This window comes from Monodelphis domestica, chromosome 4 (assembly GCF_027887165.1).
Source record: "Monodelphis domestica isolate mMonDom1 chromosome 4, mMonDom1.pri, whole genome shotgun sequence".
NCBI classification, from domain to species: Eukaryota; Metazoa; Chordata; class Mammalia; order Didelphimorphia; family Didelphidae; genus Monodelphis; species Monodelphis domestica.
This window is the reverse complement of record NC_077230.1, coordinates 58,544,815-58,568,414: the sequence shown is the minus strand read 5'-3', so window position 1 is coordinate 58,568,414 and position 23,600 is coordinate 58,544,815. Positions and strand designations below refer to the sequence as shown.

General features: G+C 34.5%; 1 protein-coding gene across 8 annotated transcripts in view; it reads left to right on the top strand.

The window, feature by feature from the left end:
- Positions 1–23,007, top strand: part of SENP7 (SUMO specific peptidase 7) — a 195,086-nt gene extending 172,079 nt beyond the window's left edge. For all 8 annotated transcript variants that reach the window (XM_056793414.1, XM_056793411.1, XM_016433431.2 and 5 more), the window contains 6 exons: positions 608–732; positions 2,309–2,361; positions 16,297–16,340; positions 17,560–17,628; positions 19,672–19,822; positions 21,078–23,007. In XM_056793414.1, the coding sequence (XP_056649392.1) occupies positions 608–732; positions 2,309–2,361; positions 16,297–16,340; positions 17,560–17,628; positions 19,672–19,822; positions 21,078–21,215 (580 nt within the window). In that variant the 3' untranslated portion in view covers positions 21,216–23,007. The remainder of the gene's footprint in view (positions 1–607; positions 733–2,308; positions 2,362–16,296; positions 16,341–17,559; positions 17,629–19,671; positions 19,823–21,077) is intronic.
- The last annotated feature ends 593 nt before the right edge of the window (positions 23,008–23,600 follow it).

Genomic DNA, 23,600 nt, shown 5'->3' with positions numbered 1-23,600 from the left:
AATGACATTCAAATAACTAAGAACAAATAAAATAAGGATAAATTGGGAGGGGTAGTTTGAGAAGGAAGGCATGAAGATTAAGGAGGACTGGAGAAAACTACTTGCAGAAGGTAAAACTTGAGCTGAGACTCAAAGAAAGCCAGAGAGTCTAGGAGGTGGAGGTAAATATATAGTGTTTGAAGTACGGGAGGCATTAAGTGGAAATGTTTGGATTTGGGATAATGGAGTGTCACAGGCAGAAAAGCACATATTATTTATTATTATTAATTTATTTATTAAAAATAAGTCATTGTGTGATGTGTAGGTATTTTTATATAAAGATTAATGGCCCCTATTTCTATTTGAATTTGACACTACTACTACAAAGGACAATATTAAATTTGTTGAATTAAAATTTAAGGGAAATAGATTTTAACTCAGTGTAAATAAAAGCTTTCTTTTAAATTTTGGTACCTTATTACAAATAATTGGATAGATTGTTGTTAGTTTGAGATTAGAAGTATCATGACTATTTTACCAGAGGATTTTTATGGAAGTAATTAAATATCTTTGAGATTTTTTTGATTGATACTTAACATGGTTCTTTTTCTTTTTTTTTTTAAAACAGGTCTCATTGGTATCTTGCAGTCATTTGTTTTCCATGGTTAGAAGGGCCTGTGTATGAAGATTTTCCACATCAGTTACCTCAACCATCCAAATCTCAACAACACCAAGATGACTTTCAAACTCCGGGTAATACACAACATAGATGGTAGTCCTTTAATGATCATGGCAAAAAAGTACAACACAATAAAAATGGTTACAGAAAGCAATTTGAAGTTTAAAAGTAATAGCTAAAAATAATATAAAAGTAAATAGCAAGAAACCTGAAATTATCATGCAAGGAAGCATTGTTTGATATTTTACAATAGTAAAAATTTTAGTCATCTTGATACATTCAGCTCTGAAATTACAAGTCTTTGTATAGAAATATTTTGTAAATTTAACTGACGTCCATTTTGTGCTACTCATCTCCATGCATAGCATTTTAACATTACCTGTTCTCTATCCATACAGGTACCACTTTAGATCAGGTCTTCTCACCTGGATTTTTCAGTAGCTTCCTTACTGGTGATCCTGCCTCTATTCTCTCCCATCTTCAATCCATCTTTCACACACTTGCTAAAATTATCGTCCTAAGGCACAAGTCTGAACATATCAGTTCCCTCATCAAAAAGGAAAAAAAAATTATGGTAGTTCTCTTTTGCTAGTCAGAAAAATCTTACTAGCCTGGATTTAGAGCCCTCCACAGTCTGGCTCCAGTCTCATTTTTCTGCCTTATTTCACAATACCAGTTTTATATATTCCATTAAAAGCCCTGGCGTATTTTATAGTCCCCGAAGCTACATTCAGTCTCCTGTCTCTGTGTATTTACACAAGCCGCCTTCAAGGCTTGGAATTTACTCATTTTTTCATCTTCACTTGTTCCTCTGTGAAACTTTCCCTGATTATTTCAGCTAAAAGTGTTCTTTCTGTCCATATAGTTTCCTAAAGTACTTTATTTGGATCTTTTTCTTGCCTCTTTATATTCTACTTATTGTGTAATATGTATGTGTGCATACATTTCCATCCTAAAAGACTTTATATATATATATATATATATATATTGTGTATCCATATATAAATATGCACATATAGTACATACATGTACACAGGTGTCTCTTTATATTTATTGTTTATATGTTCATACACAACATATATTTCTATTCCTGAAAGGCTCAGGCTCAGTATCTATGTATATACACATACAGGTATGCAAACATGCACACACATAAAAATAATACAGATAGATCATGTATGTATATGTGCACAGGCACACATGCATAAAGCACATGCATATATACACATACATTTTATTATAGGTGTATGTGCCATATATCTATACCCTACACACAAGGTAGAATGTAAGTTCCTAAAATTGTGAACTTTGCTTGTTTTTTAAATCTTTGTATCACTAATGCTTAGCATATGATCTTTCATGTATTAAACATTTGTTAGACTTAATTTAATTGCCTTTTTGTTGTATTTCTAACTTTTAGGAGACTGTCACAGGTATCTGATATTTCAGCTTTTGGCCACTGAGATTTGGACATTGTTGTTAAAAACCAACCATTATCAGTTCTTTCTATTGTTTAAGTTTTTGAATAACACATAAAGTCCAATAAGTCCTAGATAGTCTTTCTTTTACTAAATGGATAGAGATGAAATAATGGTAGATATATAAATATTGGTTACACATACTTACTGTTATTTTGTTATTCCCAACTAGATAATGATCTACATATTACTTCCTCCCTCTCCTTAGAAACAGAAGATCCCCAGGTAAGTGAATCTTTTTTAGATGTGAGGGTAGGAAAATTTAGAAGTGTGCTATATTATAGTTTGAGCATCTGGACATGTTAGAGTACTGTCATTATGATAGATATTATGGTCCTTAGACTATAATTTTTTAAAACTTTGTGGGGGGAAGGGAAAGCATAAAGATTTATGCTTCTTACCTAATAATTCTTCTTTTGTATTTTCATAGCTTCCTCCCTAAATGTATAGATAACCTCATTCATCTTGACTACTAAATTTTAAAACTTTAAAATATATATTGGTATTACTGCCCAACTTGGTGTCATCCATGAAGTTATTAATATATATCTTGTGTTCTACATTTCATTAAAGATCATTAATGTCAGCTACAGTATGATCAACCCTAAGTGGCCATGATATGGTTAGGTTTTATTATTCTAATTCATTGATAATTGATATTTAAAAGTTTGAAAGTTTAAGTCTTAGGGATAGCTTTTGCTTTCTTCTTGTTCTTATTTCTTCATAATCCTAGTAAATAGAACATATATTACATTTCTAAAAATTGTGCACTTTGTATACCTATCTGCCTATAATTGTGTTTGCATATGTGCATGTGCACACACACACACACACACACACACACACACACGGTAAGAGGTAGTTACTCTCATGGTAGAAGGAGGGAATCCCTTCTCTGTGATGTTTCAGAGGGATGGGAGTAGTAGTCCCAGTGACTGTTGAGAATTTGTGTGGAAGATATATTCTTGCTGTTCTGAATTATAAATTTTAACTTTGAACTGTTTCCTTTTGAAACATAACTGTGAGGGTATCACCTCTTCCTTAAGTGTTCTTCCTTAATAGTAAAGACATGAAAGGAGTTCAGAATGTTGCACTTAAAAGCTATGGTAAGCTTTGTCTGGGGCCATTTCTCAAAAGCAGCTAATACTCCTAAAAGTTTGACCATTTTGGGCCAATCCCTCAGACCTGCCATATTTGTAGCAAGCAATCTCGTCCTCCTAGGAATTTTGTTATTCTGGGACGTTTTTTCTGGGAACAATACTGAAGTGCTTAGGCTTGTAGGAAACTCGCCAACTCAAACTGGAAAAGCAGTGGAGTTAGGAACTTGAGTGCCATGAAAATAATTTTCCAAGTCTGTTCATATAGAACATTCATATAGGCTTTCTCACTATCAAAAACATGTGTCTCTACAGTGGGGACAATCAACATTGGCACTAGGAGATTGTTGCTTGTTACTGTAGTTATAGTTAACCAGTTCCGTTGGGGATAGCAGTTTGTCATGGTAGTCTTTCATCTGTGTCTTTCCATGTGGGATTAACTTTGCTCTTTGATAACTTCTTATCTCCGATGATCAGATTCCATTGTTATCAATGGCTGGGGCAAGCCTACATTCTGGAACCTGGAGGCATCTTTTGTTATTGGGTACAAAGAAGTTGATTTACTATTCCCAGTTAATGCGGGGGTCTATCTACTAAGATGAAATTTAATGAGGATATATATATACATATAAAGTCTTCAACTTGGGTTTGAACTTGGGATCAAAACTAAATTTACAAGTTTAATGTAGAGAGAGACATGGCTAGACAAAAGTTTATCCAAAAATAATCTGAGGGTTTTAATGGTTGTAATGTAATCTTAAACTTTAAGAAAGAAAGATACTGTACAGAAAAGTGGTTAGATTACATTGGAAATATTCTTTGTAATTCTTAGCGCTATACTTTAAAAGGATATTGTTATTTTATACTTATTTATTAAAACGAACAAACAAACAACCCTTTCCTTCCATCTTGAAATCAATATGTATTGATTCCAAGGCAGAAGAGTGGTAAGGGCAAGGCAATGGTGGTTAAGTGACTTGCCCAGGGTCACACTGTTGGGAAGTATCTCAGGCCAGATTTGAACCTAGGACCTCCTGTCTCTAGGCCTGTTTCTCAATCCACTGAGGTACTTAGCTGTCCCCATATTTTAGAAAGAATCCAGAGGAAGATGATCAGGATAATGAATAGCCTCAAGTACATGCCATAAAAGTATTGACTGAAGGGAAGTATAAAGATGCATAGCCTGCAGGAGAAAAGATTTAGTACTTAGATTGAATAGTTTTTGAGGGTCTGTCATATGGAAGGAGGGATTAGGTTTATGTTTGGTTCTAAAGGACTGCTGGAGCAGTGGATGATATTTGCATATAGCTGGATTTCAACTGGATGTGTGGAAACACTTAGAGCTATCCAGAAGTGAAATGCGTTGCCTCAGGTGGTGGTGATTTATTTCTCTTTTACCAGATTTTCAAGCAAAGGCTGGAAATTGATTACTTGTTTACTTATGAGTTGGGCAATTGGCTTCTGATATCCCTTCCAACTCTGGTGTTCTCTGACTAGTGGTCTGTAAAGCCCATTTAGACTATAAATAATAATGAAAATACTGTACATTTATCACATTTCCTGCTATTGTTTTTTGTAAATGAAGAATTTTCTGCAATGTTGATAGTTAAATAGGGATTTTTGTTGATTAAAGTGAATAGCTAAACCATTTATAATATCATTATGGTGGAGATATGTTAGAGTTTTAAAGAACTGACTGACATTAGCCTTTGAAATAAGATCCATTTAAATATTGAGAATTCCACTGCTTATGAAAATTGCATTAACAGAAAAAATGTTGTAGAGTGAATTTTTGTTTTATTAAAGGATTCATAATAGGCTTCTTTTAAATAGCAGTTCTTGTGCATTAAAATAAGATATAGATTGGTTTTTACTTAACTTTTCAGGAACACAAGCCTTTACCTAAAGCAGAACATGCCTGCATGCATTCAGCACATCTGTCTTGAGCAGCTGTTGTGTCCATGGTTTTGTGTTGTACATGATAATGAGTAAACTAGATTTCCTGACCTCAAGGACCTTACAGTCTAGTACAGAATTGATGTGTACAGATAACTATAATAACAGTTGATGTGTAACATCTGTTGCAAGGGAGGAGTACAAACAGATTGCATCAATGCTTGGAGTCTGAGAGGATTTCCTGTTGGGGTAATAAAAGAAGACTTTATGGAGGATATGGCATTTGAGTTAGGTTGTGAAGGATAAGGAGAACTATGACAAGTAAGAGGGGGAGCTGGACAATCTAGGTAGAGGGATCTCTGAAGGAGCTGCATTGTCAGACCTGGAGAGGTGGTAAAGCAAAAGGCATGCAGAAGAAAGGACAATAGTCCCATTTGGGTTGTAAGGTCTATGTAGAGAATGAGAGCATTTAGGGAATTTGTGTAGAGAAGAGTTATTAGGATAAGACTAGAAACATTTTTAATATTTGTAATATTAATTGATTTATATTGAGGCTCTAGAAGATATTTTCTTGTGAAACCTGGGGCAGCATACAGATGGTACAGAAATTGTATAGGATGAACATACCTTCAGACACAGACATATTTATTGAAACAAATGCATTGGATTAAGAGATCACAGGCCAAACAAAGATGAACTATCTCTTTTGAAACAGTAATGTTTGATATTCCACTGTGACCAAAGGCTTGTTGGTATGAATGTTTCCTCTTCTAGCTAGAACTTTCCTTCATCTCTTGTGTATTATTTCTGATCATATCTTTCTACAAATCCTTTGACACAACCTTTCTAAAGCTTTGGAGGTTACACCTTTTATGTTTTATGTTCACTAGTACCATACTGGGACTGTTACTTCTTCCACATGCCTGGGCACTTCCTTTTTTGCTCATACTATATCAGGAAATTTATTTTATTCTGCTTCTCATTTGCCCTTCACTGATAGTGATGTGTGGCTACCTCCTAGTAATTACTGTGTCTCTTTCCAATACCCTTTGATACACCTACAATTTTGATTTCTTCAGAAATTAGAGTGGTTGACAGTTATCAGCTATATAACATCTCTGAGAGAATCAGGATAGGAAGAGGTACTGTACTTGTGATTTCTTTGTTATATAGAACTCCTAGATAAACAAACTCCCTTTACCAGTTCAGCTTGGCACTTTGGGTTTTATAGAGATTTTAATTAATACAAATGAGGAATTAATGAAAGAGAGAGAGGGAGAGAGAAAAAAGGAAATAATGAGAAAAGGGCTAGACCAGCCTAGGGCCAGCATGAGCCAGCCTAGGCTGAAAACCCTAAGAGAGAGATCAGTCAGTCTTTTATCCACTCACCAAAAGATTTGTCCCAAGCAAGATTCTAGTGTTCAGAGAGAAACCAGTTCAGCTTTGGCCAGCTCCATCTCCAGAGAGAGTTCCCTGAGACAGTCCCTTCTCTCAGCTTTTCATCTCCTTTTAAAGGTAATTTTCTCCTATGTCACCTCCCCTAAGTTCTCACATCTACCAATCACAGTAGACGGTTTCCAAAGGATAGACCATTTTAATTCACACTTAAGTAGGCTAAACTTTTGATTAAGTTCACACCTGAAAAAACCTATGAGTAAGTTCTCACCTCTTTGCTCCTTGTAAATTCACAAGTTGCCTGACCTTTATAGGTACTTAGCACCTTTTTGTATTAGATCTAAAAATAGGCACAGCTTAAGAACTTTTGCCTTACTATAAGTATGGGTTTAAGTAATTTTCATTGTTCAGCAAAGAGTTTCTTCCCCTAAAGCATGCTTAAGTAGGGGTGGAGTAGAGGTCTCACATTCCTTATCTAAGTTCCTTCATTGTTTAAAATGGGGAATGGTCTTAAACAAATCTTATGAAGTAGGGTCTGAGAATTTTTAAGATTCACAGTCTATTGAGATAATCATGTGATTTTTGTTGGTTTGCTTATTGATATGGTCAGTTATGTGGATGGTTTTCTTAATATTGAACCATCATTGCATTCCTGGTATAAATCCTACTTGATCATAGTGAATGACCCTCCTGATCACTTTCTGGAGTCTTTTTGCTAGTATCCTATTTAAGATTTTTGCATCTATGTTTATTAAGGAGATTGGTCTATAGTTTTCTTTCTCCATTTTTGACCTGCCGGGCTTTGGAATCAGTACCATGTTTGTGTCATAAAAGGAATTTGGTAGAACTCCCTTTTTACTTATTATGTCGAATAGTTTGTATAGTATTGGGATTAGCTGTTCTTTGAATGTTTGATAGAATTCACTTGTGAATCCATCAGGCCCTGGGGATTTTTTCTTAGGGACTTCTTTGATGGCCTTGTGGATTTCTTTTTCTGATATGGGGTTATTGAAGAATTCTATTTCTTCTTCTGTTAGTCTAGGCAATTTATATTTTTTTAAATATTCATCCATATCGCCTAGATTGGTATGTTTATTGCCATATAATTGGTCAAAGTAGTTTTTAATGATTGCCTTAATTTCCTCTTCATTGGAGGTGAATTCCCCCTTTTCATCTTTGATGGTGTTAATTGGCTTTTCTTCTTTCCTTTTTTTAATTAGATTGACCACTACTTTGTCTATTTTGTTTGTTTTCTCAAAGTACCAGCTTCTAGTCTTGTTTATTGGTTCAATAGTTCTATCACTTTCGATTTTATTAATTTCTTCCTTAGTTTTTAGGATCTCTAGTTTGGTTTTCTTCTGGGGGTTTTTAATTAGTTCGCTTTCAAGTTTTTTTATTTGCATTTTCAATTCATTGATCTCTGCCCTCCCAAATTTGTTAATATATGCACTCAGGGATATGAATTTTCCTCTGAGTACTGCTTTGGCTGCATCCCATAAGGTTTGAAAGGATGTCTCACCATTGTCATTTTCCTCAATGGAATTATTAATTGTTTCTATGATTTCTTCTCTAACTAACTGATTTTGGAGTATCATATTATTTAATTTCCAATTAATTTTTGATTTGGCTCTCCATGTACCTTTACTGATCATTATTTTTATTGCCTTATGATCTGAAAAGGCTGCATTTATTATTTCTGCTTTTCTGCATTTGTATGCCATGTTTCTGTGACCTAGTGTATGGTCAATCTTTGTGAATGTGCCATGTGGTGCTGAGAAGAAGGTATATTCCTTTTTGTCCCTATTTATTTTTCTCCATATGTCTATTAACTCTAATTTTTCTAAGATTTCATTCACTTCTTTTACCTCTTTCTTATTTATTTTTTTATTTGATTTATCTAAATTTGATAGTGGTTGGTTCAGATCTCCCACTAATATGGTTTTATTGTCTATTTCCTCCTTCAATTCTCCTAGTTTCTCCATTAGAAATTTGGGTGCTATACCATTTGGTGTATACATGTTGATTAGTGATATTTCCTCATTGTCTATAGTCCCTTTTAAGAACATATATTTACCTTCCCTATCCCTTTTAATCAGGTCTATTTGTGCTTTGGCTTTGTCAGATATCATGATTGCAACTCCTGCCTTGTTTCTATCAGTTGAGGCCCAAAAGGTCTTACTCCATCCTTTAATTCTGACCTTGTGAGTATCTACCCGCCTCATTCTTGTATTTCTTGAAGACAGCATATGGTAGGGTTTTGGATTCTAATCCATTCTGCTATTCGTCTACGTTTTATGGGTGAGTTCATCCCATTCACGTTCAAAGTTATGATTGTCACTTGTGGATTCCCTGGCATTTTGATATCCTCCCTTAATTCTGACCTTTCTTCTTTAGCTATAACCTTTTAAACCAGTGATTTACTTTAAATCTGTCCCCCTAGTCCCCTCCCTTGATATGCTTCCCTTTTGAGCCTCTCCCTTTTTGTTCCCTTCCCCTCCCCCCTCTCCTTCACTCCCTTTTTGTGTTCCCTACCGCTCTACCCCCCTTGGTTTTCCCTTCCCCCTTATCCTGTTGGATAAGATGGATTCAAGATCCCAATGGATCTAGATGCTCTTTCCTCTCAGCGTTGATTTCACTGAGAGTAAGGTTTAAATAAAAACTCTCTTCCTCTCCTTCTTATAGGAGTAGTCTTCCCCTCCCCTTTCCATGTGTATCTTTGCATGAGAAAGATTATTCTATTTAGTTTTTTTTCCTATTTCTTGGAGTATATCTTAGTACCATTGACAATTCCCCCTCTCCCTTTTTCTTTCTTTCCCCCCACTTTCTCCATATCGTCTTGATGCCCCAAACTTTCCCTATGTGAGATTCTTCTTACTACTTTAATGATGCATACAATTTTTGAGAGTTACACATTACATTTTCCCCACATATTAATATATATAATTTGATATAAATGTAGTCCTTATAGAAGAGAGTTTGAATAAAAGAAACAGATAACATTTTTCTCCTTTTCCCTTTCCTTCATATTTACCTTTTCATGTTTCTCTTGCGCATTGTGTTTGGATATCAAACTTTCCACAGAGCTCTGGTCTTTTCTTTATAAATACTTGGAAATCTTGTATTTTGTTCAATGCCCATACGTTCCCCTGGAAGTATATAGTGTAAAGATTAAAATTAGGGAATATGGGGAGACTGAGGCAGGTAGAAATTAGTTTCTCTCTGCAAGGAGTATTATATTTTTTAGAGGTTTATTAAAAGTTAAGGATTAAAGAAAATACAGGATAAGAAAACACGTGTCCAGGCCACAGAGAGGCCTAGACACAACCTCACCTACATTATGGAAAGAGGAACATCTGCCCCAAACGGAAGTCCAAGAGACCCCTCAAAAGCCTTTGAATCAGCTTAAATACCTTCTCGATCTCGGCCCAGGTGAGATTACAAGGCATTCTGGGGAAGTGGAGCAAAGGCTTGTGGGGATTGTAGTCCTGTATTCTAGTCTATTTTTCACAAACCCCTGTTTGATCGTTTGAAAAAAAATTTTTCCAAAGGATCATGAAAACATAATCAATTTAAAGATTACAATAATTTGAGGATAAGAGAGGAAAAAAAAAGAATAAAACCAATAATTGCTGAATGCATTGACAAAAAGCCAGTTAGGGGGCAGTCCCCTTTGGCATGAAAGTATACATACAAATAAATGTTCATTCAACTACGGCCAAAGTTCATTTTTGTGCAGCTTGTGGTCTGGAGGCTTCTTCATGGTGGCTTCTCCAACAGTTCAGTTCTGGATTCAGAGAGGTAGCATCTTCTTTACCTAAAATTCTTCTCAAAAGGAATTTAAACTTTGCAATTTAAATAATGATATTTTTACATTCCCCCCGTTAAGAGGGTGATTGACAAATACAGGATCACTTAGGAATGCATGGCTGAGGTATGAGGTATATGAATCAATTGGCAAGAGATATTAAAAGACATCAGAAAAATCAAAATAAAAAAAGAAAAATTTCTGGATGAAAATATAGACTATCAAAGTCTTATGTGTAAAAATTCCAAGTAAAAGAAAAATAAATCTATAACAGGTCCTTGAATCAGGGCCCAATTAAAATGATCTAAGCAATGATGCAGTTACCCAGTCAGTAGCCAGGACTACAGAAAGGTACCACACTATGAGAGGCAGAAAAGAAAGGGACCAGATCATAGAAGCCAAGTAGGAGCCAAGTTTGGGGATACTTGTCTGTGAGTATCTTCAGAGTGTGGACACAAGGAAAGCCTATGTCTAGCAATGATAAACATAGTAACCTTGAGTCTTCACACTAGGTTCAAGACCTTTGTATTGGCCTAGAAGTGCATCAATCCATCCTGGATTGGCCTTTCTTTGGCTCTGTGCAATGGCTCTTTTGTGTATATCTTGTCCTGGAATCAGACAGAATCATTAAGGAAAGCCCCATAATTTATTTAAATAATTAGTGGCATCATTTTTATAGTCACAAGCTTTTTAGGGCATGCATTAGCAAATGTATTTCAAACTTGTAGCACTGAAAAGTCAAAAAGTTAAAGAAAATCTTAATGCTGGTGACATGTGCTTCAAATATAAAAAGGAGAGAAAAATTAAATAAAAAACAAATAGTATATTGCACATGCAAGGAAAATATAATAAAAAAGAGCTTTAAAAAATTAAAAAATATAGCTTATAATCATTGACACTCTGTGTCAGCTAAGAAAATATAAAATGCAAGGCTTTCTTACCAAAAATGAGATCCATTTCCTCTTTGTATCTGGCCATGATCACTTTGAGTAGAAGGCAAATGAATTGAACAAGGTTAACAATTTTTCATTTTTAAAAATACAGTAGTACAAATATGTAGTTATCAATATCCCCAAAATTCTCAATAGCCCAATCAATTACAATAGCAAACAAACACACTTTCACATTTCACATAAGTTGCTGTATGGCATTTTTAAAACCTATGAATTGATGGACATTTGTTACAATTTTTACAAACATAACAATCTTTCAACCTTGGTGAATAAAACATATTTTTTAAACAAAGTAAAACTCATCTTGGGTTTAGAACATAATCAAGAAATCTATATATAATTCTGGTGCAAGTAAAGTAGTGAGCTGAAGAGTATAAGTAAAGGGGTGCTCCTTTTGGAGGCTTTTAGGGATACAAATGCCCTGAGATTAATTGCCCAACTTCCATTCACATATTTAGAATTGTGGGAAGGTTGGGGGTTATAAAATGTATTTCACTTCAGCTACTATTGGCCTTACCTCGCGGTAGGGGTAGGTAAAAATAACCAGAGATTGTTAAAAAAAAATTCCAAAAATCATATTTTAAAAACCCTTAAAATCATTGAGATATTTAGCACATTAAATTTTCCAGGGTTGTTATAGCAATTGTAACCAGTTCTGAAGTCCATCTGTCCTTGGCAAAATAGAAAAAAGCTGTTTTTTCATATATGGGCTTATTCACAATAATATTTGTCCAGCACAGTTATAGGGGAAAAACAACAGAATTTCAAAACTCAGTACATTCAAAATAAATTCAATCAACCTTCAGTTCAAGCAGAATAATATTGAATCCAGTAATATATGAACTTAAAATCACAAAGTTAAACCATAACAAAAAATGCAATAGAATACAGAGATTTTTATAAACCATTGGAGTTTGAAATGCCTTAGAACATAGCCTTTAGTCTTTAAAGTTCCTTAGGTGTGTTTATCCATTTAAATGTCTATTGTCAGAAGGCAGAGTGGTAAGGGCTAGGCAATGGGGTCTAAGGGGTCTGCTCAGGGCCCCACAGCTGGGAAGTATCTGAGGCCAGATTTTAACCCAGGACCGCATGTCCTCAAGTCTGGCTCTCAGTCCATTGAGCCACCCAGCTGCCTCTCCAAAGTTGAATCTTTGGGCTGAGTCTGCTCCCTGACAGGCAGGTGAAATCAATGAAATTACCAGAAGAGTCAAAAGGTATCCTTTTAAACAGCCCATTGCTATTAAGGTTCCTGCTTGAAAAATCTGTTTCTTCTCCTCTCCCTTTTTTTTACAATAGTCAGTTTTGATGGATAGCTGATTCTTGGTTGAAGACCCAGCTCTCTTGCCTTTCTCAATATCATGTTCCAGGCCTTAAGGTCATTCAGAGTGGAAATTGCTAGGTCCTGTGTGACCCTGATTGGTATTCCTCTATATCTAAATTGTCTTTTTCTGGCTTCTTGTAAGATTTTTTCTTTTGCTTGGAAGCTTTGGAATTTGGCAGTTACATTCCTGGGAGTTGTCTTTTGGGGAGTTAGTGTAGAGGTTGTTCTGTCTGTGAACTCTTTCAATGCATATTTTGTCCCCTTGTTCTAGAATCTCCAGGCAGTTTTCTTTGGTGATATCTTGTATTACAATGTCAAGATTACTGTTTATTTCTGGCTTTTCTGGCAGGCCAATGATTCTTAGATTGTCTCTCCTTCCTCTGTTTTCCAGATCTGTCATCTTGTCAGTGAGATATTTTATGTTCTAATTCCTTAGTCTTTTGACTTTGCCTTATTAATTCTTGCTCTTTTTCAAGTTCATTGTCTTCCAGTTGCCTGATTCTGACCTTTAAAAACTGGGTTTCCTTTTCAGTTTGTTCTGACCTGTTTTTTGAGGCTTCGAGCTGTTTCTGCATTTGCGTATTTTGGTCCCTCAGATTGCTGAGTTCCTTTTGCAATATTTCCCATTTTTCCTGCCAGAAAGCTTCCATCTTTTTGATAATTTCCAATTTAAATTCTTCAAGAGCTTGTGGAGGAAACTTTGGGAAACTAAGGCCAAAAAAAGGGTTTTTACAAAATTGGGAGTTAAAAAAAAAAGATTGTTATTGTTGTTCAGTTATTAGTTGTGTCTGATTCTTCATGACCCTTATGGAATTTTCTTGGCAAAGATGCTGGAGCGATTTGACATTTTCTTCTTCAGTGGATCAAGGCAAACAGAGGCCAAGTGTGTTGCCCTGATGATCACCCAGCTAGAATCTGTTCAGCTGAAAGAAGTTACCTTTCTTGAGTATCAAAGAGAGAGCCTGGAGGACTTAATGGTGATTTTCTACTCAGGCAAATGGGAAGTGATGTCAACAGCTTGAAGCAATCAAGTCAACTGGACTATTTCAATATATTTTAAAGAAGTACCAGCATAATTTAGAGGGGGGCATGCATTAGGATACCACAACTATTGGTGTCTAGAGGACATCTAGAAAGGAAAGTAGTGGTTAGAGATAGCCAGAATGCCTTTCATTAAGAATGAATCAGTCCAGATTAAACTCATTTGGAAAGGACTACTAAATTAGTAGACAAGAGGATATAATTTGCCTAGATCTTAGCAAAATTTTTGTAGAGTGTTTCATACACTTCTCATGGAAAATACAGAAAAATGTGGGTAGGATGATCCACAATTATGTGGATTCAAAACAGGTTGGATGACTGGACCCAAAGAATAGTTGCATCAATGGTTCAATATCATTATTAACAGAGATCTTCAATAGAGTATACCTGGGGACCTTTGCAGATGACACAAAGTTGAGAGAAATAGCTAACATATATGACAGAGTCAGTATCTAAAAGGATCTTAACAGTTTAGAGCACTGGGCAGAATAAAATAAGATGAAATTCAGAAGGCATAAATATAAAATAGATTTGTTTTCACATAATTCATTTCACAAACATAATATGGGGGAATCATAGGTAGCAGGGGGAATCATGGTTAGATAGCACTTTGAAAAAGATCTGGGCATTTTATACAAGTATAACATGCCTCAACAGTGCAATGTGGTAACCAAAAAAATGTCTTGGACTACTTTAGGAAAGGCATAACTTCCAGTAATAGGAGGTATATGTAGTCCCATTGTACTGTGCCCTTGTCAGTCCCCATCTGAAATACTGTTTTCAATTCTGAACACTAAGAAATATATTGAAAAGCTCAAGATTGTAGAGAAGACAGCAACCAGGATGGTTTTATAACTAAAGTGTGTATAATATGATAATTGGTTGAAAGAATTGGGGCATATTTAGCTTAGAGAAGAGAAGATTAGGGGTTGGTGGTAGACATGAAAACTCTGCAAAAATTTGAAGGATTGTCATGTTGAAGAGGGCTTGGACTTGTTCTTTTTGACCCTCAAAGACAAAATCTGGAAAGTGGTATTTGAAAGTTGCAGAGGTAAAATAGATTTGATGTCTGGAAAAACTTAGAAATAAGCAGAGCTGTCTGAATACAGAATGTGCTGCCTTGAGGAGTTATGGAGTCTTCCCGCCCTCCCCCTGGGACTTCTTCAGCTGGAAGACCTCCTTTGTTATGTTATAGTGCAGGGGTCCCCAAACTTTTTACACAGGGGGCCAGTTCACTGTCCCTCAGACCATTGGAGGGCCAGACTATTAAAAAAAAAAACTATGAACAAATCCATATACCACTGTCTGGGATAGTGGAGGCTGCAGCGCTAGCTGTGATGGGCCTGTCACACCTTGCACAGGTGCATCACCATCACCATTATATCAGGCAACAGTTATACACAGTGCAGAATCCCCTCCCCCAGATCGCCACTCACCATGCTGACATCTTCCATTCTGCAGCCACATAATCCTTTGCATGGTGCCTCGTTCTCATCTCAGAACAAGGTGCCACGCAAAGGATTGTGTCACCAGAAGTAGTATTGTATGTGAGTACTGTACGCCGCTCTTTGAAGCTCTGCCACATACGGTGCTCCTCTCATTGACCATCAATGAAAGAGGTGCCCCTTCCGGAAGTGCAGTGGGGACCGGATAAATGGCCTCAGGGGGCTGCAGTTTGGGGACCCCTGTTATAGTGGGATTTCCTTTGGTGTGTAAGTTGGATTAATTGACTCTCAGCTTTCAAATTCTTTGATTCTGTGGATAGCAGGAACAAATCATTCCTCACTTTGGGCAATAAAATTTAATTGTGATAAATATGTAAAGACCTTCACTCTGATTAAAAAAAATAAAGGATGTGGAGGCATGTTTGTAGACTAATTCATATGAAAAAGATATATGGGGACTTCAGTGGTATATGACTTAAAAAAGACATTGTGACATGACAACCAAAAAAAATATAATGTGATCATAGAAAAATATGATGTACAAAGCAAGGGAGATGATAGTCTTGCTGCCTAACCTAATCAGATCACATCTGAAGTAATGTTTTCAGTTCTGGGCAGCACATTTTAGGACATCGTGGAGGTAGAAAGCATCTTGACTATGTACCCGAAGAAGAAATGACTTCAGGGGGTCTTTCTATCAATCTCAAGGTTTTTGAAGGGCTTTTTGGAAGAGAAGTTAAACTTGTTCTACTTGGTCTCGGAGGTCAGAAGTAGGATGAGTTTATGAAACTGAAGATTTAGATTCAATGTAAGGGAAAACTTCCTACTGATTAGAGTTTTCAAAAAGTATAATGAGCTGTCCCTTTAGATAATGAAGTTAGTAGATAATGGGTTTTTCTTCTTTGGATATATTTGATTGGAAACCAGATGATTGCTTGTCAGCTGTATTTAACCAGGTTATCTATGAAGTCTTTTTTAACCCTGAGATGCTATGCTTATGCTTTGGTAAAAATTACTAGTATTATCCTACTGATCTGAAAAAAAAATTAATTTATTATCAAGCCTTTAATACTTTTCAAACTAGAGAGATTTTAGACCTCTTATTTTTTAAAAAAGATTTAATGCTTCTACTGTGAATATTCATTTGTTTAAACTAGCTTTACTTGGAGGAAAATTGGTAAAAAGTAAATGTGTAATATTATTTCAGGGTACCCTGAAAAATACATCAGAATCAAAGAAAATGTGTAAACGGTATGTATACCCTACAGACATTTAGATAGAATTATTAAGGGAAAAATAGATTTGGGGTTTTAATTAAGAGTTTGTTAAAACTGTCACTGTCAGACTGCCTTGGGTGGAACTTTGAGCTGAGATCTTACTTAGGAATTCTGGGAGACCCGAGGAGTTGAGAAGTTCTGTTAAGCCCAATTGTCACTGTCTCTTTCTGATGTTCCCTGCCCAGAGAAGAGACAAAAACTTTGGCTCTTGGAAATTCTTTGAACCAGAGTGACAGTTGTGGAAAGAAGAGAAAGTTCAAAGTTTGGGGAAGAGCTGTGAAAGGAAGACCAACAGTTAGAAGAAGAAAATCTGGTTTTTGTCCCTCTGTGGTTACAGAGTGGACCAGACTGGGCTTGGCCATTTCAGGCCATTCCAGGCCAGAAGCCACAAGGCCTAAACCCCTGACTGACTAGAACTATTGAACTGAACAACTACAAGGAGGCAGTAATTTTATAATACATAAGAATTATAATTATTAGAAATAGGCTTAGTTGGGATTTGGGTTAAAGTATTGATAAGGAGTGAGAGCAGGTCTGGTTTTTACCAGACAGAAGTGGATCCCATGAGGGGCCTTGAGTTGGTTGTGGTTGGAAGTAGTACCCCATTAGTATTTAGGGATCTTTCCTCCTTTTACCTTTCTGTTAAACCTTTAAATCCTTATAAAACTTAGTAAGTAGAGGTTTCGTTTTTACCTACTGCCTCCATAGTTCTTTCAGTCCCTTTCCCTCACTGTTCTTCCCAGCCTATAACATCTTTGTTACAAAGATTGGCCAACTGGCCTTTCTTACCAACAAACAGATACAGTTTCAAAATATCCACAATATATTTCATGCACTTAATTTATTCAACAAGCCTTTCTTGAGTATTGGACACTTGGCTAGGTACTGGGGACATTAAGGCAATAGTGAAACAGTTCCTGCTCTCAAATTTACATGTACATAAATGAGCATATACAAAATATAAAGTAAATACAAAATAATTTTGATTGGGAGAGCACAAAAAGCTCAAGGGAATCAGTAAAGGCCATCTGTAGAAAGCGATACGTAAGTTTTGCTTCAAAGGAAGATAGGGATTCTGCAAAGAAGGAGGTGGTCATGGAGATCGTTTAAGTCTCTACAAAGGCTTCTGGGTGGGAGATAAGATGCCATGACAAAATGCTTATAATGGATCTTTTTCCTTTTGTTTTCCACAGACCATGCATTCTCATATTAGATTCTTTGAAAGCTGGTTCTGTACAAAATACAGTTCAGATTTTGAGAGAGTGAGTAATATTATAATTTCTATACATATATGTTTTAAAACTTGGTAGAACTTCCAAGTTCTAAACAGGTAAACTTGTAACTCCAAACCAAAAGAAGACTAATCACATGTCAGTCTTTTATTTTATTATGCATTTAGGTGAGGTTTGCTATTTCAGTATTGTATTAAATGTCAAGCATTTTCTCTAGTGATTTTTGCCAAAAGTGAATTAGAAACTGACTTGTATTAACAAATGAAAAAAAATTGAAAACAAATATCTATCTACTACGGGCCTATGGTAAACAATAGCTTTTTAAAAAGATATTTTCAAGATGCTAAATTTCACAAAGTAAAAAAAAAAATTCCTCATTGCAAATTAGCACTTTTCACAGTAAACATAATAGCTTGTTTTTAGTTTTTTTTTAATTTTTAAAAATTGCATTTTCACTTTATTTTGTAATAAGACTTGTGAACTTATGTCCTTTTGAAATAACATGTATAAGGGGAGAACTTCAAGTTTTTCAAGGGCAGGTGTCTTGATTTTTTAAAAAAAATGGAAGCAAATGGAGTCTTCAAACTAGAAATCCCTGAGCTTGTATGTCTGGCAAAATTATATAAGTGTTTATTAAAGGAATGATTATTGAATATTGAATAAAAAAGGAAACTGATCATAAAGAACCAGCATAACTTCATCAAGAATAGATCATGTCAAACTAATTCATTTCCTTTTTTGACAGGGTTCTGAGAATAATAGACCAGGAAAATTCTGCAAATATAATTTGCCTATATTTTTTTTAGAGCATTTGACAGATTCTAGCTTCCAATCAAGCCAGAGACGTATGAGCTACATAAGAGTACAATTAAGTAGCTTTGGAACTGACTAAATGGCTGGACCTCTAAATTAACCATTAATTTTTAAAGATTTCTAGTAGTGTCCCATATCAGTAAGTTAGATAGAGACATAGATGGCCTGCTTATTAAATTTAAGAAGTTCATAAAGGCGAGGACAGCTAATACATTGGAAGGCAAAATTAGAATTATAAAAGATCTTGATTGTCTAGATTGTTGAGTGGCATCTCCTAAGGACAAATTTAATGAGATAATGAATATAAATGCTAATACTTGGATTTCAAAAACGATTGTCAGGAATAGAATACAAAGGAGTCATAACCAGACATCAGTTCATCTGGAAAAAAGAAATCTTGATTATTAGTGAAGTACCAGCTTAAAACGAGTCACCAGTATGCTATTAATACCAAAAGAGTTCTTCTAGTCTTGGGCTACATTAAGAAAGACCTACTGTTCAGGCTATCTGATCTTTAGATCATTTTGTAGGGAATATTCAGGTATGGGTTGAACTAGATGGTTTCTGAAGTCCCTTTCAATTCTGAGATCGAAGAAATAAAGTATCTTAAAAATGTATATCTAGTTGCTGGTGGGAAATTAAAGTATATATTTCCCAAATATTAGGAAGAAAAGTTTATACCTTCAATTTTGAGGTTAGCTATTTGGTGTGAAAGAGTAACATTTTCTTTATAATAGATTGATTTAGCAATATACCAGGGCTTTTGGATATATGTTTTTTAGGAACAGTTCCTGATTCCATCTTTATTCCTATGACCATATTGCCCTGGATTTGAGGGACTTGCAAATGAGTTGTCATAGTGGTCCACAAGAAGCACTAAAGGCACCAAACATTGGGTTTGAATTGAAATACATTGTTATGCTGCTTTAAAATTTTATTTACTTGCATACTATTTTTTAAAACTTTGACATGTAAATTAATATGTTTACATATATCACACAAAAGTGTGTGCTCAGTATTAATCAGGGAACACACCTCCCCAGAGTTTTATTCTCCTTGTCTAAAGTATAGCAGTTTTTCTTTGAAATTAGTCATACAAAAGAGAGATACAATGTAATTTTGTGCAGTCAGGTTTATCTTTAGACATTTTAATTGAGACATTACATGTAGCAACAAATGTCATTCCTTGATCCTTTGAACCTGTTGCATAAAGACAAAGGTAATTCCTACTTTAATTACTCTACTCATCATTGGTTCCAGGTACTTGGAAGTAGAATGGGAAGTTAGACGAAAAACGCATCGTGAATTCAGCAAAACAAATATGGTAGACCTGTGCCCTAAAGTTCCTAAGCAAGACAACAGCAGTGATTGTGGAGTATATTTACTACAATATGTGGAAAGCTTCTTCAAGGTATATGGAATGAATAGCTTTTTGGATTTTTATGGTTCTAAGAAGTAGAGGTTGTTCAGAATTGATATGTTGTGGTTTTAAAAGAATTTTTTCTGGACATCTTTCCTATATATACAAATATGGATATATTAGAATTTGAAATAGATATTTAACTTGTTAGTTGGCAATAAAATGGATATTTAATTTTGTTATATATATAACATACTTATATATATAACATATTTATATTTATATATATATAAAATACTTTATTAAGTAACATATAATGTTCATATTTAAAATCTTCATGGAAACTAGTCTTAAGTCTTCAGTATGAAGAATTACACTTTCAGACTTGCCTACTGAAACCCAAATCATGCATTGTAATCGGAGAATGAAAAGGGAACAAAAAGGGGAAGGAATTATTGCTGCTACCTATGTGGGGATTGAGAACCACTTTTTGAATTAAGTGCCATCTACTGCTGCCACCATTTATGGTCTCTGAAACTTGAGCAAAAACCATCATGAATTTAATCAGCTCAGAATTCTTATGTTATACTATGTGACTGGGTCATGAACCATCTCTTTAAAAGTTCCTCAAAAGCATGAAACAATTTTCTGAAAATAAAATCAATGTTTTGAATCATTGAGGATGAGGATTTGATAGTATAAGACTATATGTGTGTGTGTGTGTGTGTGTGTGTGTGTGTGTATTTCATTAAATATTTGCAATTTTGTGATTTTCCTTTCTCGTACTGTACATCATACATGGTAGCATATAATTTTGTACAATATGAATCTGCCTGGACTATCCAAGGTAATTTTGTTACTAGAAAATGAAAAGTACTAAGTTATACCAGTTTATTAAGCTGCTACACAGTCCCAATTCTGAGGCAGTGTTGTTTTCTGGAAAGAATGATGAATTGGGAGTCAGGTGGCCTGCGATCTACTTCATTCCCTGATACTGATCAGCTGAATGGCCTTTAGCAAGTCAGAACAATCTAGGCATCAATTTACTTATTTGTAAAATGAGTGAGTTATCATACTAGATAATCTTTAAAACTTCCTCTGGCTCTAACATCTTATAAATCTATATTCCTTGACTGTAATCCTATACTGAAGTACCAATACTTATTTATAATAATAATTTAAATTCAGTGAATTCCCTGTCTTTTACCATTTATAATGATTTTAGTGCGTGGAGTTAGTGTGAATTTTCCTTAAAAAGTTGAAATGTCTCCTCAAAGTAATTTAGTTTTATGTTTCCTATCTTTAGGATCCCATTGTTAATTTTGAATTACCACTGCACTTGGAGAAATGGTTTCCTCGTCAGGTGATAAGGGCCAAGAGAGATGATATCCGGGAGCTGATCTTGAAACTTCATTTACAGCAACAGAAAGGCAGCAGTAGTTAATTCATCATCGATGGACATAACATTGGTGTTTTAAAGGATTTCTGGACAGTTGTTTGCCAGTGTTTGTGCTATCCTGTTGGCAGAGGAGAAAAACGCCTTGTGGTTATTTTGTAAATTATTCAAAATTATTTAAATTGTATAAGATAATTATTGATATTGTTTGGTCTGATAAGTGGGTATATAAAGGGGTGGGAATGGGGAGAATGTAGATAAACTTAGATTGAAGTTAAAGTTTGATAAATATTTCATATTTTTTTTTCAGTGAATATGCTTGGACTATGCAAATCAACATATGTGATGTGAGAATGTTTTAATAGATGATTAAAAAACACAATATATGGTTTTAACCTGCACAAGTTTCTGGGTATAGGACCACTTACTCCTTTGGTACCAAACCCAATGCTTGGCAAGTCACTTCTCATTGTCACTGTTCTTTGCAACTCAAGCATGCAGTACAAATACTGTGTATTTTAAAATAATTATTGCTGGATGCCATTTATGGCATTGTTTCTGTATAATATAAAATAGAAGGCTCTTAATGTGAGGTGGTAAAAACCTACTCAGCTATCATGTATACTTTGTCAATCTTCCTAGTTAGGTGATAACTCCACCATCCTTTAGTTACAACAATATTTTCCTCCAATTTCATTGACATTATTTAAGGAGATTAGGGAATTACAGGCATTTATTTAGGGTGAAATTGGGAAGAAACTTAAGATTTATAATTTCTTTTTAATAATGTGAATTTATTTTACTTTTTAAAATTGGAAAGGTAGTTTGGCCTTTAAAAAGCAACATTTCAAAATAATCTGAACACTTTTTTACAATACCTTCATTGATATACTTATAAAGTAACGTACTATATGAGTATACATACTGCTCTATTGAAACAGATAATTCATTGTTATGAAGATAAAATTGGTCACATTTGCTTTCTGTGTTTTTAACTTTTCACAAGCCAAGTATACATATTTGACCAGATTTATTCATTAGCTTATTAGAAACCAATTTGCATTTTTAAAAAAATCTATCTACCCACTTTTTACCAGTAAAGCAAAAATTGCTTTCATCCTTTTACTATCATAATTTTTTTCAGAGGCTTTCCTAGGAGAGCTTAATTATTCAGTACATATTCAGGCAAAATTTTACTGAATTTTTGTGATCCTGTTGGGATTATATCTGACTAGATTTCATGGCTATCTGTTAAATATAATTCACTCTGATGTTATCAGAAATATCTTGAGGAAGACAGATAATCATATTCCATTTTCTCAGATAAAAATTTTTGTAAGAGTATCATTTTAATCTCCCAACTCAGATTTCTCTTGAATTTTTATCATGATTGTATGTAAGGAAGGAAAACCAAGGCCATTAGAGGTAAGGCTGAAAGTCCAAACAGCTTATTCCAAGTAATATGGCTGAGGTTGTGATGTCTCAGTGACCTTTGGCTTTTTTTAATTTTGTCACCATTTTTATATTGTTAAAGATATTTGTCTTTTGGAGATCTAATATGAAGATGGGTATAATTATATGTCATTCCCAATTTGTGGGGCACTTTTTCTAGGTCACTTAATTATTTTGTATATCTTATTTTGGATATAGCAAGTACAGAAAATCTGCTTGTGCTTTCTTAGCATTTTCATTTGTACATTTTTCAAAGATACCATTGTCATTATTTTTGAAGATTTGTTAAAATACCCTCTCCCTACCAATTGATAATGGAAATATTGTGTTTTGAGAATGATTAACATTGTGTTTGATATTAAACACATTTTTAAATTCATCAAATAAATGTGTGTTTTTTTCTAAAGGAAGTTGAACCACAGAATGGAGTAAATTTTTAATTGTATAGCTGATGCTTAATAAATAAAATAATATTGACTGCATTAACCAGCATATAGCATATTTTAAAAGGATTTTTAAAATTAATAACTCTGAATAAAATGTTTTTATGGGTCTATAATATAAGATTCAAGTTAGATCTACTATTTATAAATGATAAGTAAGATGAGAAAACCAAGTCTTTTAGCCTACTTAGATACTGAGAGGCAGAAAGAAGAATTTAATGTCTGTTGAATCTTGTTAAAGCAGAGTATAAAACTCACTGCAAATGCACTAGGTTTTACAAATATTTAGGCCATTTTGGAAAAGGAATTTCTTTAAAAGAAGACTTAACTATTTTCAGATGTTTAACATCATTATTGATAATAATAATGAGGTTGCTCAACAGTGAGTGTATACATTATCTTCATATACATTAGTTTATTTGACCTTCATAGCCCTATAAGGTAGATAGCAATGTTCTATCTACCATTATTATAACCGAAGAAACTAAGGCTCAGTGAATTTAAATGATTTGCCTATGATAATGCTGAAAATAAATGA